This window comes from Lissotriton helveticus, chromosome 11, assembly GCF_964261635.1.
Source record: "Lissotriton helveticus chromosome 11, aLisHel1.1, whole genome shotgun sequence".
Classification (NCBI taxonomy): domain Eukaryota; kingdom Metazoa; phylum Chordata; class Amphibia; order Caudata; family Salamandridae; genus Lissotriton; species Lissotriton helveticus.
Genome location: NC_136072.1, coordinates 15,468,192 through 15,486,272, shown reverse-complemented (window position 1 = coordinate 15,486,272; position 18,081 = coordinate 15,468,192). Strand labels below are relative to the sequence as shown.

Below are 18,081 nucleotides of genomic sequence, written 5' to 3'. Positions count from 1 at the left end.
GTGGAAATTCTAGTGCTTCCACTGTTTCTCCACCAATGGGGGAGTATGTTGGAGAAAATTCCACTCATGGACTCTTCTCCTTCTTCAGTGCTTCCCCAGTCAGTGCTCATTAATCGAAGTATTTTCCATGACCAGCCAACTCTAAACCAGGCATTTGTCTTTAACGGGGACTGAAGTTCCAGTCCAAAGACCAGGGTCAACAGTTGGTAGCACTGTGGACTATAGAGCATCCAAACTATAGTTATTTGTTTATCAAAAAAATAATTGATTATTTGTTTTTTATCTTGAAATTTGTGTAATCATTTTGTTCACTTGATGAATTAGAATATAATATTTTTTAGGGAAACTTTGTATAGCGGCCATTTGGACCAGTTTTTCCTGATGAGATAGCTAGGGGGACTCATGAATGAAATGTAGAAACTCATATGTACCTTATGGGCACAAGTTTAGGCGGTGAATTGGGTAATTTCACAAGGTATAATTTATAGCATAACAGTTCTGCAATACTGTAAGTGTGGATGCTCTATAAAAAGCAAGCTGTTGTTTTAATGTATCATAGATGGATGTGACATCTGTATGGTTGCCATAAATATACTGTCTATTTTTAGGTTAATGGAATCAGAAGCAACCTACCATTCATGCACGCAAGTGGGCTCAACGTCCACCTTAGCGGTGCGTTTGTTGTACTCACCACGGGGTTTGGCCTCCGAGTGAAGTTTGACGGGAACCACAGAGTGGAAGTGACCCTGCCCAGCGTCTTCAAAGGTGAGGTCTGCGGCATCTGCGGAAACTACAACGACGACAAGAAGGATGATTTCATGAACCCATCCGGTCAGCTGGAGCCCAACTCTGCCAGCTTTGGAAACAGCTGGCAGGTGTATAATGACTCAAGGTATGTATATGGTCTATAAGGCACGTGTGTACTTGTGTAAGCTGTTGCAGTCCTAGCACTGTCCCTGAGGGCGTATTAATGTGCTGCACTAGGCGCTGAGCAATAAAAAGTTCAGTGGTAAGTGGTTTTGGAAGACTCAAACATCCTAAGCATGTACATTGACTTCTTGTAGCTGCAGAGAGGGTGTCCCGGGTGCTCAGTTGTAAGTCCCAGCTTCTACTTGTGCATTGCGTTTGGGGTGCATTGAGACAACATGGTGTGGCGGACCACAGGATGTCCTTGGTAGGACAGTGTATGGATTTGTGCAGTTTTTGTCTTTTCCTCATCTACTGTCTGATTTATATTTCGGCGTATGGGTTACTCCATCACAAAGGGGTCGGATATCCCGTCCACCTAAATATGAACTCCATTCTATCCGATGGGATTTATATTTCGGCAGACGACTATCTGTTACCATTGTGACAGAGTTACCTGTCCACAGAAACATCAATGAGGCCCCTAGTCTGGAATTATTTACTTAGCGCTTCTTTTACCACAATTATTCATGAAGCTACAAGGAAAAACCCAAGGCGAAGTTTGGGGTAATGGTTTTACTTTTGAGTCAGTGATCTTTGAACTATGGGTGTGATATGCAAAGATTCCATTTCCTAAAAGTGTTTGCACATTGTGGTTGGACTATAGAGAATATAACATACTTTTGCAAGCATCTCTGTACTTTTAGGTTAGTTCACAAATCACAATTTCCAGGGGGCGCACAATGCTTAATTATTTTTGATTTGGCATTTAGCAATTTTTGACCCCTTCTGATTGGCTGCAAAAACAGGTATGGTGGCCTGCAAAGGACAGCAGACAACCAATCCTGTAATTTGATTCTCAAATGGAAATCTTTTTTTTAAAAAAAGAAGCCTGTTTCCCTTGACTGAACCAGCACTCTCTTTTTCAAAAAACGTTTCCTGTTTGAGAAAACTTCAGAAGGCTAGGTAGTGGTCCTCTGGACTCTTGCATACTCCCCCCAAGTCTGCCAACCATTTCTCAAAGGGGAATGGGTTCTCCTTTGCACCCCCTTTGCCCTTTGAGCCTCTTACGAGGAGCCAGTAACTGGTCACTGGTTTACAAACAGAACTGCAGTTGCAAATTGGAAATACTTCTCCTTTCAAGCCCCTACCAATTATGATCCTTTATTGATTGGAAAAAACTATTTTATGTGTCAGAATATTTTTGGGGCTCCTAAAATAGGTGCCGTAGATAGCAACTAGTGAGTTTGCTATCACAGACCCAGTGATTTTGAAAATCGCTGGTTTTGCAATCCTAAAATCCTTTAGTACATCAGGCTCCTGTGTCATAGTTACAGATACAGAGTCTATATCTTTTGTTTGCTGTCAAGTTAACATGGGTGTTCCTGTCTGAACATGGCAGTAGCCATAGAGGGGCCTCTGCAATGCTTGTTTTCAATGATTGACCACCCATGGCTCAAAGTTCACCAGATGTGGGGTGTGTCCTCACATGAGGTCACTTCCAGAGATGGACCCCAAGAATGGATCTCAAAGCCCTCAACAGGTCATTGTACCATACTGAGGTGTATCCATATCAAAAATGAGGATTGGCTCTTGCACCAGAGATGGATGAACATCATTTGATTCCCCTGGATGTTGCCTCTAATCCTTCCTTCAAGCCTTAGCTTCTTGAGACATCACTTAAGACTTTTTGTACAGTGACGTGGCCAGTTGGTGGATCTGGGTAAAGCGCTCTGCTACCCTCGTAGGTCTGGTTCTCACGGTATAAACCTTCACATATACCATAATAAATAAATCTGGGTGATTGTCTTGCCCTTTGCCTCACCTGCTTATTGTGTTGATAGTGTCTTTTTATACTTTAGCCACATGTAAGAACACCTGATGCTTGCGCGTGGTTGACTCTCTGGACCATGCATGTTGTTTTGTGCCATAACTAACCACAACTGAATAGATAGTTTGTTTGTGTCGAATTTTTGTCCTTCAGCATTAGTTGTAGATCAGTGGACCTCTGTGTATTGAGACAGTTGCAGATTGTGAAGATGAAGCAGTGATACAGAATAGCGATTTCTCTACTTAGGAATCAATAGTTCATCCACGGATGAGTAGACGTGAGCATGTGCCGGAGAGGCTGCGATACACTGATGGGGCAGCAGGATGTATGTCCGCTTGCTCAAGGGAAGTCGATGAGATGAGATGGTATATACCAGTCTTGTCCTGGGACTGCCTTTCGCCCTCCCCCGAAAGAGGTCATCTTGCTGTCATACCGTCATTTTGTTACTCAATGATTGTCTTTTAAGAAATCCAATATTACTCACATGGCTACCTCATTTATTTACTATCAAATGTCAGCTTGGCACATTAATGTACAAAAATTATAGTTTTTCACTGCATAGCTGACGTCACTATCTTCTGTTTTTAGTTGTTTGCCAGATATCGGCATTGTGCCAAACTGCACAGATGCGGATAAAGACATCATCCAAAGCCCTCAATTTTGTGGGATTCTGACGGACCCGACTGGACCCTTCAGCACCTGCCACGGGAAAATTGACCCAACAGTCTACTTTGGTGCCTGCCTCTATGACTTGTGTGCCCTAGACATGGACATAGGAAGTCTGTGTAACAACCTTGAGTCTTACGCTGCAGCGTGTCAGGCAGACGGCATCTCCATCGGCTCCTGGAGAAACGACACATTCTGCGGTGAGTATAAACACCACAAAACCCACATGAGTCTGGCAGCCTCATGTGTGCAGGAGTAGAGTGTAGTGTGCAATTGTTCTCATCATTGAGTGAAATTCCGAATTACAAGTGAAACTTGCTATGTAACAATTTCTTAACTTGTTGGAAAATTTGGCACATTGCTTGTATTGGGACAGGCACAATTTGCATCTTTCAGAGATGCTACTGCTACCATCAGGGAGTTGCAACTCCTTCCCCTCTGATCTGCAGGTGGTATTTAAGTATCCTGCCTTCTGTCACTTGGCAGGAATCCAAGACACAGAAATGAACATACTCTAAGATGTAAATCGAAGATACAGGAGGAAATGCTTTGCAGAGGTTTGGCACGGCCAAGGAATGCTAAGGCAGATATTAGAGTAGTGGTGTCCAGCATGGTTTCAGTGGGGTCAGACGCATGCCAGATGTTCAAGAACACCCATGAGGATGTTAAGGATTTCTTTATATTTAGGATTATTGTATGTCATTTTTCAAAATGTAGATATTGTGTTAGTATGTCTGGCCCTCTGGCATTCTTAGAAATTAAGTTGGAAACTGAATTTTCAAGAACCATTCGTAATACTACACAGATTTAGCACAGTACAACAGGTTGTTTTTTAGTAGTTGCTGGAGACACACCTTGTGTTTGCCTGTAAAGTTAAGTTGATGTAGGGAAAATCATCACCGCACAGTGGGAGAGTCATAAAAGAGTAATAGTTCTGAGGAAGGCACGGCATAGGTAGAGTGGGAGAGGGGTGGTGAGTACGCAAGAGCACGAGCAGGAGGAAAGGGCAGGAAGAACATGTCTGAGAGTAAGGGCCTTCTCGCAGATCCAATGCGGATTCTTAGTGTAGACCATGAGATGTCAAGGTTCTCCCGGCCCTCCCTGGACTAATCAGCAGCAAGAAGGGAAGGCGCTACCCGTCTAGATTACTGCTGGTAGTGACTGGTTTGTATTACTTTGCCTGCTGAGGGTCAGCCTCCATGCGTCAACAAAAGCACTGCTGCATCGAGACCGCAGCCTCTTGTTCCCCAACCAGTGCATCCTATGTTTGAAGGTAAGTGTTCATCAACAGTTACAATTCTCTCCACAAACAGAGCTGCAAAGGTTAGCGAGTGTTAGCACACACAGATGAGTGGTGCTAGTGTAGAACCGAGAGAAGTATAAGGTGGTTGAGCTTCCCATTGTTGCATATTTGTACTAGGTAATTGTTAAGGAGCTGGAGTTCTGTTGATGGGCAGTCCAATGTCTGAGAGTTTCTGTTCATTTGGAGAAGAGGATTGTGGTTGTGTGGGGTGGAGAGAGGGTTTGCCATGTCAGGCGGCCCATTCTAATGGTGGAAATGGAAGGTAAGGAGCGAGCTTTGAGAAGGCCACAGCTGTAAGTACAGGGATGCCAGGAAAACAAACTATTTAACTCTGAGACTGTAGCAAGTCTAGCAACCCTCCTACTACCTTGAACCTACTGTATTCACTCACACGTGCCAATTATCCCGATCAAGTAAAAAAGCAGAATACCTCTGACACCATAAATCAAAAAGTCAATATTTCCCAGAAAGATATTTTAATGATCCCTGGGTTATAATCATATATATATTCTTTTTTGTACACTTGTTTTACAAAACATGAAGTCCCATCACGGAACAAGATAGAGCAACACTTGCATGTCTTTTTTTATATACATCAAAACAATCATAAAAGTAGTGATCAAAAAACATGAATAGTGCATTCACAGAACGTAAACATATTGTGCTTTTTCAAGAAGGATATATATAAAAAACTTTATTGGACAAGAATCCATTTTACATATAACATCCTGAAAATACATCAGGCGAAAGATAGTCCTGCTAATTTTTGCAAATGAAACAGTACAAGGACTGATTTTACTTTTCTGACCTCATCATTCACTACTATCTAAGCCAAAGAGAGGTCAGTCACAGTAATGTTCAGAACTCGATGATAGAACCCTACACAGTGGGATCTATTGTGTCCAATTTTGGGACCTGGCTTGTGCTCGGTTCTTTAAGGAGCCTCTCTATTGTTAAAACCAACGCGTTTCGACCTTCTAGATGGCGTGTCTTGGTAGGAAGGTCTTCATCAGGGAAAGATATTTTCAAAAAGGACTTGTGTACAGTGTTTACATCTTGTAGGGGGGAGCAGGGGAAATCCTTTTTTTTTTTTACGTTCACACCAAATAATGTATGCTTGTCTCTTTCAATGCTCGGGAGGCTGTGTTCTAGTTCCCCTTCGCCATTGTTCCTGGTCTCATGGCGAAAATCCTGTTGTTTCGACTTTCTTTAATGGTGGACAGCGTGTTTCCACTTTCTCAATTATCCTGAACAATGCATCACAAAATGGCCAAAAAATAGTATGTTGTGTAATTATATTAATAAATGGATCATTAACATGCAGAATCTGCTGTGAGTAGCTGAGCACAAGAGCAGAAACCCTACCTTAGTCGTCATTGGGCCCTAGGAGTAAAAAGATTGTGTTTCAATGCAAAAGAATGATTCACTAATTTATTATTAAATACAACTTGTCTCTTATAGCAATTTCCTGTCAAGCCAATAGTCACTATGAGCAGTGTGGCACCGCCTGCCCAGGTACCTGTGTGTCTCCCAACTCTCCATCCACCTGCGACCGTCCATGCATCGAAGGCTGTGTCTGCGACAGTGGGTATCTCCTCTACAATGACAAGTGTGTCCCCCGCACTCAGTGCGGGTGTTGGGAGGATGGAAAGCACTATCCGGTTGGATCTGCTCATTGGACCGATGACACCTGCTCCAAAAAGTGCCGCTGTCCATCCCCAGGGGGCAGTTTGGTTTGTGAAGATGATACATGTAAGAAGGACCAGTACTGCGGGATTTCTAATGGCATCCCCGGCTGTTACGACTACACTTACGGCATCTGTAGAGTCCACAATGACCCTCACTACAGCACCTTTGACAAACAGAACCATGCCTTTATGGGCCTCTGCACCTACACATTGGCCAAACTCTGCACCAACTCCACATCTCTGCCATATTTCAATGTAGAAGCCAAGAACGAGCATCGCGGGAACCCATCCGTGTCCTACGTGCAGAAGGTCATTGTCCATGTGTATGGTCAACAAGTACAGATCATCAGAAATGAGCGTGATCGGGTTTTGGTAAGCATGCACATTGTTCACTGAAATAATTAATTTTACCAAGAATTTTTCTTACCTAGCAGATTACCGGGATTGTTGGTGATCCCGTTTCACTGCCTCCAAATGTGATTAGTGTACTTCATTTTTCTAGTCTTCTAAAGAGTTAACATTTGCTACTTAATTATTTAAATTCTTTCCATTCTGTCCATGCTCTTTGACTTCTCTTATTCTGTCCTGTTAAAGACACCAAAAAGTGCTTTTACCATCTGTTCCATTATTTTGCACCTCCACCCCTCTATTTTTGATCTACCTGATTCTTGTCCCAATGCATATCATTGCAAGACATCTCTCTCTCTACCAGCTTCATCTGAAGGCTGACCCTCCGTTCGTCCTGCATCTTTCCGCTCTTTCTGTTCCTTTTATCTGTTTTTGTTTCACCCCACTTTATATTAATTATTAATAAAATACTTTATTGTATTAATCATTCGATTACAATAAATAAATAGATATGCAAGCATTTAGAAGATAATCTAGTTTCAGTGATTAAACCTTCCTATTTAAGGACATACACATTTCATCATACCCTATTTACACATATACATATATATATCTATATATTATTTTAAAAAAACGTCTAAACCATTAATGCTTTATAGGCATGCTCTACGAACAGTACCATCCTTATAACTGCACTGTCCTCTTTGAGCCTGAAACAGTATTGTACGGCCTCTATAGTTGTTCTTATTTTAGCATTATTAAACAAGGGGCATAAATATGTCACCCCATTTTATAGAAAACCTCTTTCTCACAAAATTTCTCTTTTACCTTATCTGTACAGCACAAACTAAAGGTACAATTCTTCACCTTTACATAAGCATTCTACAGACTAAGCAGCTATCCTTTCCTTCTTTACTCAAGAGTTTAATTTACTGTTTGCTTTATGTGTACATTTCATCAACCAAGAGATAAATTAATGAATACACATACATTTTGTAAGATTACTTATTGCATTTCTTTTCAGTAAATTAACATATTCAGTGGAATGTTCTCAATTTATAGTTCAATAATAACACCTCAACACACTGCGTCTGTGGTGGTATATCGAACACGAGCACCAAGTGAGTGTCTCTTTTGATCTCCCTTAGGTGAATATGGTTTGGAGAACCTTGCCGCTAACCCTGGCAAATGGTGCAGTGACAGTGCGAAGGAGTGGGAGTTACACCATGGCGGAGACCGATTTCAAGCTGACCGTTTCCTATGACACTAATCATAATGTAGAGGTGAAGGTGCCAACCACTTATTTCAACCAGACCTGTGGCATGTGTGGAAACTTTAATAACCTGAGACAGGATGATTATATGATGCCCAATGGACAACAAGCTCAGAACTCCAACCAGCTCGGAAACAGCTGGCAGGTCCCTGATGATGACCCGGCCTGTGACATCACAAAACCGACACCGCCACCTCCAACACCGAAGCCATGCCCACCAGCCACAGTGGAGCTGTACCGAAGTGACAAGTACTGCGGATTACTCACCAGCCCAGATGCGCCTTTCAGGGTCTGCAACTCAGTGGTGAACCCTGACAATGCCTTTGAAAGCTGTGTCTTTGACCTCTGTGCGCTGGAAGGAGACGAAGATACATTGTGCGATACACTGCAGGCCTATGCTGATTCTTGCCAACATGCAGGAGTGACCATCGCTCCTTGGAGAAACTCTACTTTCTGTCGTAAGTATTTCACTAAACTCACTTAAAAACCCCACTGTAAACTCTAGAGAGTTTTTGCCCATGACTTCTAGGTATATTTGATACCCTAGCATGCTTCAGCACTGTGTTATCATGAGACTGTCTGCAATCGACTGTGAGTTTGGAGATATTTTGGCTGAATATGGGTAGCATTGATTTCAATGTCACTCATGAAAGATAGAAGGGAAAGTTTAGTTCTATTCGATGACAGTAGTTTTTAGACTTTAGCTTCTTGAACATCTAGACAGCTTCAGATTACTAATTTTGTGTAAAGTTCCCTCACAGGAGATTTGGTTCAAGCAAAAAATGTACGAAGTTAGACATGTTCTGCGGTTGCCCATGTTGTGCCGGCAGCTGTCGTAGCTTCGATTTTGAGCATCACGTCTATAACTTTCATGCTAATGTCTCAGGAGACTTACATATATTATACGGTGCAAGTATTGCACAATTTAGCACACCTCTAATTAAAGCTACAACCATCAAATTGTATAGTTGTTCCATATAATGATCATTTACAGGCAAACTCCATGCTTGAAACTGTTCCATGTTATTCTGACCAAGATGCGCAATTCTTAGAACTGCTCTAATGGTAACGACTAATGTCTTAAAGCAGTAAAAGCAGCTCCCTCCTACCGACTCTCTCTCCCCACGAGATATTCTCCCAGGTGTTTTGATATGAGAGTGACAGCTGTTGGTGCATAACAATTGTTCTTTATGTTTCTTTTTTAATCCAAATTTATTTTACAGAATTTCTTGTTAACAGTAATAGAGTAGAATTACAATATTAACTAAAACATAATGCATGCAAAGTAGCTTGTGAAAACCTTACAGGAGGATGCTAATATAATATTAAAATATCACCAAGCAAAATATGGGAAAAATAGATATAAAATATTTATAATACCTATATTGACACATTCATCATGATTATCTGCTCATTAAATATTTTTTAAAGGATTCAAGTCCTTTTTAATAATATCCATATTACAGATTCCACAACAGTATTTGAGAAATACCCTCAAATACTGGTCCACATGCACTCTGAATTGCAGATCTTACTGCTACCTCTAAGTCCCACTGGTTACAATTCGGAGCTAGTTATTTACAATTTCTTAGTATTTTGTCAGACAACAATATAAACATAGATTTGTAAAACATTGCTTCTTCAGTAGACTGGCAATAATAATTCAAACGTCATTTTCATTAACCCCTCCCACTTCCTTTGCCACGCCTTTATTAATATTTTGATACTTAGGATACCATTTTCAGTAAATATTGGTTACATAAAGCATCAGCATATTCTTATTTGTAACCACGTTGGAAATTAACTTTTAATGGTCATGTCCACTTTAATTTTCATATCAAATTCTTTAATGCTAAAAATCTTTTTATTTTTATTTCATATCAGTTTCTTTGGTGACTTACAAACTGTCATCGCTTTTCAACCTTATTATAAACTAAAATAAATCTGCTGTCGGTGCTGGATCATCAGAGAAGAGCATGTAGTAACTTCAACTTAATTTTCTTGAATAATTATGGGTTTGATAAATACATCTCTACATTATTATTTTGCACTCACTTGAGTTGTCACTGAGATGAAACCTGCATAAATATTTTAGATACATATCCTGATACAAATCCTACATTGAATTGTCTAATCACTCTCTCAATATCTATCTTCTTAAATATTGACATAAGTAGTTGGCTCTCAATCAATCAATCAATCATAACATTTGTATAGCGCGCTACTCACCCGGAGGGGTCTCAAGGCGCTGGGGGAGAGGGGTCCGCTACTGCTCGAAACACCATGTCTTGAGTTGCTTCCTGAAGGAGAGGTGGTCCTGGGTTAGCCGGAGGTGGATGGGGAGGGAGTTCCATGTCTTGGCTGACAGGTAGGAGAAGGATCTTCCTCCGGTGGTGGCTCTGCAGATGCGTGGAACGGCGGCGAAGGCGAGGCTGGTCGATCGTAGCTGGCGGGTGGGAGTGTAGAAGGTCAGGCGGTTGTTGAGGTACCTGGGACCCAGGTCGTGGAGAGCCTTGTGTGCGTGGGTGAGGAGTCTGAACGTGATCCTCTTGCTGACGGGGAGCCAGTGCAGGTCTCTCAGATGTCCGGAGATGTGGCTGTGTCAGGGGATGTCGAGGACGAGTCGTGCGGAGGCGTTCTGGATGCGTTTGAGTCCTTTCTGAAGTTTGGCTGTGGTTCCGGCGTAGGGGGTGTTTCCGTAGTCCAGTCGGCTGGTGACGAGTTCCTGGGTGACTGTCTTCCTGGTTTCGGTGGGGATCCATCGGAAGATCTTTCGGAGCATGCGCAGGGTGTTGAAGCACGATGATGAGACGGCGTTGACTTGTCTGGTCATTGAGAGGGAAGAGTCCAGGATGAAGACCAGGTTACGTGCGTGGTCCGTTGGCTTGGGAGTGGTGCCCAGGGCAGGGGGCCATCAGGAGTCGTCCCAGGCGGAGGGCGATGATCCCAGGATGAGGACTTCAGTCTTGTCTGAGTTCAGTTTCAGTCCGCTGTTCTTCATCCACTCGGCGACGTCTTTCATCCCTTCGTGAAGGCTGGTTCTGGCGGTGGCGGGGTCGTTGGTGAGGGAGAAGATCAGCTGGGTGTCGTTGGCGTAGGAGATGATGTTGAGGTTGTGTTGGCATGCGATGGCTGCGAGGGGGCTCATGTAGATGTTGAAGAGGGTGGGGCTGAGTGATGATCCTTGTGGTATGCCGCAGATGACTTTGGTGGCCTCGGATCTGAACGGGGGAGGCGGACTCTCTGGGTTCTTCCGGCGAGGAACGAGATGATCCACTGCAGTGCCTTCTCTTGGATTCCGATGTTACTGAGGTGCTGCGCTAGGGTGCGGTCGCAGACAGTGTCGAACGCTGCGGAGAGGTCCAGGAGGAGGAGGGCCACTGTTTCCCCGTGGTCGAGCAGGGATCTGATGTCGTCAGTGGCTGCGATGAGGGCGGTCTCGGTGCTGTGGTTGGCTCAGAAACCGGACTGCGAGTGGTCGAGGGAACCGTTCGTCTCGAGGAAGGCGGCAAGCTGTCTGTTGACGGCCTTCTCGATGACTTTGGCAGGAAAAGGGAGGAGCGAGAGGGGGCGGTAGTTCTTGAGGTCGGTGGGGTCCGCTGTTGGTTTCTTCAGAAGGGCGCTGAGCTCGGCGTGCTTCCAGCTCTCCGGGAAGGTGGCGGTGTTGAAGGAGGTGTTGATGATGTCCCGGAGTTGGGGTGTGATGATGGAGTCTGCCTTGTTGAAGACGTGGTGGGGGCAGGGGTCGGTTGGTGATCCGGAGTGGATGGTGTTCATCATGCGGGTGGTGTCTTCGGTGCTGACCGGGGTCCAGGTGCGGAGGGTGGTGGTGGGGGGCGTTGGTTCGGAGGTTGGGTGCGTGGGTAGTGCACCGAAGCTGTTGTGTATGTCGGCGATCTTGCTGTGAAAGAACGAGGCGAGTGAGTCACAGAGGTCTTGCGAGGGAGTGATGTCGTTGTTTCCGGCGCTTGGGTTGGAGAGCTCTTTGACGATGCTGAAGAGTTCCTTGCTGTTGTGGGGGTTGTTGTCTAGTCGTTCTTTGAATGCTGTCTTCTTGGTGGTGCGGATCAGCTGGTGGTGTTTGCGGGTGGCGTGCTTGAGGGCAGTCATGTTGTCTGTGGTCTGGTCGTTGCGCCAGGCTTTCTCGAGGGTGCGGCAGTTCTTCTTGGAGTTCTTAAGTTCGTTAAGTAGAGTGTGTCCATTAGAAGGTCCTTTGAGATGTACAAGTTTTAAAAACTGAATCCCCTAAGCACATCCCCAAGCATTTTATCAGATGCTCGAGCTCTCCAATGAATGCCCATGAAATGTATTTGTCTAGAAAATTCCCATAAAAGGATGAACATAAAACAAACACCAAACTGTTAAGGCAAACGTTAAATTATAGTCATATCCCTTAGAACAAGAAACTCCACTCTGGTGTCACCGCCCCCCCGCCCTCCTGTCAAGTTACTGACTTCTTGTTGGCAAGTGGGAAAACGGGAAATATCTGCTTCATCAAACAAGTTCTGAGTGTCACTTCTCCAGATCAAAGTATGAATTCTTGTTATAAGGCTGCACAGCCGTAGTCACGTACTCGCCCCGAGTATGGTGGCCACCAACGAGATTGAGGTCATAACGCCTCTCACTATGATGACCAAAACTGAGGCTATAAATGTACTGGGAGTCATAGTGGCAACCAACAGGTTCAGTGTGAATGTAATCGCCATTAGAGGAGATTTTAAGGATGAACATAAAACAAACACCAAACTGGTAAGTCAAACGTTAAATTAAAGTCATATCCTTTAGAACAAGATACTCCACTCTGGTGTCTCCACCTCCCCAGCTCCTGTCAGGTTACTGACCACTTCTTGGCAAGTGTGAAAAAGGAAATATCTACTCCATCAAACAAGTTCTCAGTGTTATTTCTCCAGATCAAAGTATGAATTCTTGTTATAAGGCTGCACAGCCTATCACGTACTCGTCCTGAGTATGGTAGCCACCAGGGAGACTGAGGCCATAATGGGGCTCACTGTGGTGACCAAAACTGAGGCTATTAATGTACTGGGAGTCATAGTGGCAACCAACAGGTTCAGTGTGAACGTAATCACCATTAGAGGAGCTTTTAATGTCTAAGTGGTATGGCTTCAGTTTGTGTGTGATGAGATCACAAGTTGGTAGTAGTACCATAAATAAAAAGAAAAGTACAAATAAATATTTAAAAAGTGGAGGTAACAAGCCTACCACAGGAGTGTGTCCTGCAGGTAACAGGGTTTATTTGCTGTGATTTTATTCAGGCTATCCTCCGTTCATCAGTAGATAAAAAGAGTACCATTGAAGTAGACAATAGTACCATCTGGCCGTACAGTTCCCGTCTTGATGCACCTTACAAACAAGTAATGATATTTCATAAAAACAACAATTATCATGACTTTAAAAAAAATAAAATCTAATTCACAATGTCAAAATTCCAATTAATCCTTGTTTATTTCTCTCCCGTATAGCGTACCCCTGTGATTCTAATAGCCACTTCAACGCTTGCATGACAGCTTGCCCTGCAACATGCCTTGACCGTACTGCCCCAGACAACTGCAGTGAGCCCTGCGTCGAGGGCTGCGAGTGTAATGAGGGGTATGTCCAGAGTGGGGCTACCTGTGTGTCCACTGCTGACTGCGGCTGCTGGTACCAGGACCAGTACTACCAGGTGAGTGCTGCTGTCATAGAAGTTATATTGTATTGCGGTCGAAACCTGTTAGTAGCCGGCTGGACAAGAGGCCTCAGAAGATGCTGTCAGCTAGAGGTGAACGTGACAAGAAATTAAACGGTAGATCTGAGCAAGAGCTGAACCACAAGTCGTGCTTGTCTCTAAGAGCCTGTGCACAAGCCAAGCCTTGAAATATTTGGCATGTACATCAAGCAACAAACGTGTTAAAATAAGACAAAGTATATTAAAAAAACAGGAAGATCAATTTTTTTACATGTTGAAGTGTTTCACCTTAATACACCAGATGATATCTCTGCATTGAGATGCATTTATTAGAAGTGATTGCATTTAAAATGTAACTTACAAACATGAATTGATTTCTCCTCCGTGCCTTGTTGTCAATGTCTATCCTATTTTGCTCGCTGTGCTCTATACTATTGATAACAAGTGGTAGAGCCCGTGATTTTCCCCAATACCCGGACTGTGCATAGGATGTATCTATTTTGCTGATTTAACTTTCCTGTAGGGCTTTGGTGGATGGCACTTGAAATTCAAAAGTGAGGTGGATATTAAATGACATATATGGACTGATTGTGTATTTACTAAACCCACATACATGATAAAATATATGGATTCAGGAATTACCATTGTACTCTTCCTGTGTTGCAACTTAAACCCACTAAAATAATTAATCATTAAGAAAAGTGTCTATGACATTTAGGAAAGCATATTTATATATAACTAAGTCACCCCTAAAGTGTGTCTTGTAAACCTTTAGGTTAGAGTTACTCAGATATAAAAAAGGGACATAACAGAAATGTGCAAGAATAAGTTATCACAGTGATGAGTGCTAAAGATTGTTTTCACTGTGTAAGAACAGCAGAATTATCTAGAAGTAGACCTAAATATAAATGCAATTGGTATTTTATTATCTTTGATTAGAAAAATGCTAGAATGATAACTAAAAGCTATGTTTCGCTCAGATTTTTGATTGGTTGGAAAGTCCTTTTATGAAAGCTACTTGGTGCTGACTGAGAGTAAACTGCTTTACAACCAATTGGTCTCTTTGTTACCAAAGGCTCAGTACACATCCTTGGCTAGCTGTTAACAATCCTGTATTCATCAGAGAATGGCTTGGCCCTTAGGCCCCGGAAGGCGAGCATGTTTTCAACAGCTGCTCAGTTAGCAGGGATTAGCCACCGAAGAGAGTGAGAGGAATGCAGAGCAGAACTGAGAGTAGCTTTCATATGTCTTCCTTATTTTGGAGATGCCAGATCGAGCTGGGAAGAACTGCTTCCATTCTCAGGGCAATCCTAGAATATAAGCAAAAGGCAGGCAAGAAAATATCCTTGCCTACAGTCAGTTCTTAAATTACACTAACAGTGGAGGTCAAGATGGTGCATGCATTACAAACACATGCAAAGCAGGGCATACTGTGTCTCCTGATCTTGTGTGCTGCCACTATTCAGAAATGTGCCTCATAGATTCTCAGAGCTACTAAAAGATGTGTAACAGGACATATTGTGTTTGCGGTGGGTTTGTTTACGCCCACAGAAAAGTCTTCTTAAATCTCCTAAGAAGCCCTCTCATATCTAAGCTATCCTTGCCACACCTTTTGTTAGTCTTAAAACATAACTGTCTCTCTAGAGTACTCACACAATAGGTCTCTCTGTGTCCGGGTATAGACTATGCCTACTCCTGTTGGATTTGTGGTTACGAGATACCAGTACAATGATAAAAGTTATAATGTGACCTAAAAACACAACAAGTCCATCTATGTCTCCTTATTAGAACTTCTGACATGCAGGTCTCACTGTTACTGCAGGATAGGTGCTGTGCACCCTTGAGATTGAAGGATGGAGAAGGGCTGAAGTCAGATCTAGACAGCAGCAGACAAAATGATATCTCTGATCCCAGAGGAGCATTACATATGTCGAGTGTGGCACCGAAAGAGTGTGATGCATCGGGTCCTGAGACAGGCACTGGATATTTTATAAAATGCTGCATTCTCAGAGAGCAGGGCTTGGCACAATCTCTCATATATTCTTTTCTATCCCTGCAGAAAGGAGAGAATGTCATGGAGGAGAATTGTGAGAGGAGGTGTGAGTGTAAGGGGAATAACCTCATGCAATGCTCTGCAGTCGCATGCACGAGTGATGAAATCTGTAAGATTCAAAATGGCATCCGATGGTGTTACCCAGCAAGCACAGCCACCTGCCACATCTATGGGGACCCGCACTACACAACATTCGATGGAAGACTACACCACTTCCAGGGATCCTGTAACTACACGGCGACTGAGACCTGCGGGAACACCTCCACCAGATTCAGTGTGACTACCCGCAATGAGCACCGCGGCAGCCCAAGCTGGACCACTCTGAACTCAGTCGCGCTAACAGTGAATGGCACTCACATCGCTCTGAGGAAGAATAAAGTGGTTTATGTGAGTATAAATGGATGCACCTGTAATTCAAATGAAAATGTCCTTTCTGACCTTGCATCAAAATATAATCACTAAACGATAACTATATCACCAATAATGTATGTCAATAGATGTGTAACCAAATGGTATTGATGGGAAATGATCCTTGAACATCAATCAGCAGAACAGATATATTACATCAAACCCTAGAGGGGATTTTAAGTCTGGACCATGAGTTAAAAACTAGTTCAATATATCATTGCATTTGCGGAGATAGGAAACTGTGGTTGTAAGGGAGTGCATCAGATTATACTTTGTTCCAATCAATATTGTAAACATATTGATATTATTTTTATTTTTAATATTATTATAATTATTTTTTTTCAATTATTATTATTAAAATTACTTTTGTGTGTGCTTCATAAAATGTTGCATTTGTCACTTAGGTAACAGACAAGTTGATTCTTCAGTATAAGGTGGCAGTAAATAGCTGCGGCACGCACAGCGGTGGGTAAGCATGGGTTTGAATTAGACCCTTCAGAAGCAAGTAGGGGAGGCAGACAACGATTACAACGGGGTCTTTACACCGCGATATGTTTACAACGCGGTCATTACAACGCAAGTCGTTACAACGACTTACGCTGGATGGCGCTATCTACTAAGGAATAGTATGATTTACTATTCCAACACCTTCCCTACTGTTACGTAGGCTGGAGTTGGAATAGTAAATCATACTATTCCCAAGTCCAGCACCTCTCGTGCATATCGTTGTAACGACTTGTGTTGTAAACGTATCGCCGTGTAAATACCGCGTTGTAACGTCATACATCCGTAGGATAGCACAGATGTTAGAGTGGAGAACGAGAGGACTAGGTTTCAACTAGGCGTACAAGCAGGGTTGAAGTAATATGGGTGAGGAAGAGAAGACACCTGTGAGTAGAGGATAGGCGCAGCAGAGGTGGAGGAGAGAAGCAATCCTGAGAGAGTGCGGCATCGAGGCAGTCATGCTGTGGCGAGGAGTCTTTGAGGAGATGAGACTACAGCTTCTTTGGAAGCCAGGTTTTAGTTGAATTGATGAGACACCTTTAAGCATGAGGAGTCTTGTCTTTTTCTAGATGAATTTCTTATTTTCAATTTTTGATCTTGATATTGTTGTATATTATGCGTGTTCCACAGCAGACTTTGGTTTCAAGGTAAGGTGAACTTTTGTAGCTTTTCCTTTTTGAATTTTCATTAGTTGCCAAAGATCTAGAGGGAATCCCATTTAGTGTTAAATAAGGTCTCAGAAATGTACTCAAGTACAAATGTGAGTTTACCCTAGTGTCCTTGTGTTTAGAGGCAGTTTCTTTCATTGCTTCAATAACCATATGGATGACGTCATTGAAATGTTTTAATCTTAGAAGTGTCTTGTGTTTTTTTCTCTGTATGATTGCCTGTTCATCACACTAGGGTGGGAGTTAATAACTGGATATCATCTTCGAGTGCTAACTCCTTGGCTACCGAGTTCGCACCAAACAGGGAAATGTTTGTTTTTCAATTAATTACAAATATTTTTCTGCCCGTCTGCATTATGATTGAAACTCCCGGCTACTTGTGAATTATAAAGAGCTATGGAGTGCCTTCAATTTTCACTTCTTATCCATTTTCCATTGAGGAATGGAAACACTTTACAGCAACATGTACGGAGAAGCTGCCTAGGTGGTTGGCGAAGGCCTTAATTAAAACATTGGTGCAGTTAAGGATTGTAAGGTAGAACACTTGAATATCTATCAGTCCTGAGATAGAAAGGAATGTGCAGATTTAACAGCACCCAGAAGACCTTTGATCATAAAATGGAGGTCAAACTAGAATGAATTACGGTTATCATTTAGGAAACAAGATAAACCATATTAATTTACTTGCTGAGAGTAACAACAGGTTTTCTTAAAGATGAATTCTCTGTCCCCAATAAATAATAAAAAAGA

The 18,081-nt window shown here is 42.7% G+C and overlaps 1 protein-coding gene across 1 annotated transcript in view; it reads left to right on the top strand.

The window, feature by feature from the left end:
- LOC144791347 (uncharacterized) overlaps nt 1-18,081 on the top strand; it is a 363,412-nt gene that overhangs the window by 166,525 nt on the left and 178,806 nt on the right. Inside the window, exons 42-47 of the mRNA XM_078666025.1 lie at nt 609-892; nt 3,326-3,603; nt 6,168-6,766; nt 7,891-8,473; nt 13,496-13,695; nt 15,758-16,138. Coding sequence (XP_078522151.1) covers nt 609-892; nt 3,326-3,603; nt 6,168-6,766; nt 7,891-8,473; nt 13,496-13,695; nt 15,758-16,138 — 2,325 coding nt within the window. The remainder of the gene's footprint in view (nt 1-608; nt 893-3,325; nt 3,604-6,167; nt 6,767-7,890; nt 8,474-13,495; nt 13,696-15,757; nt 16,139-18,081) is intronic.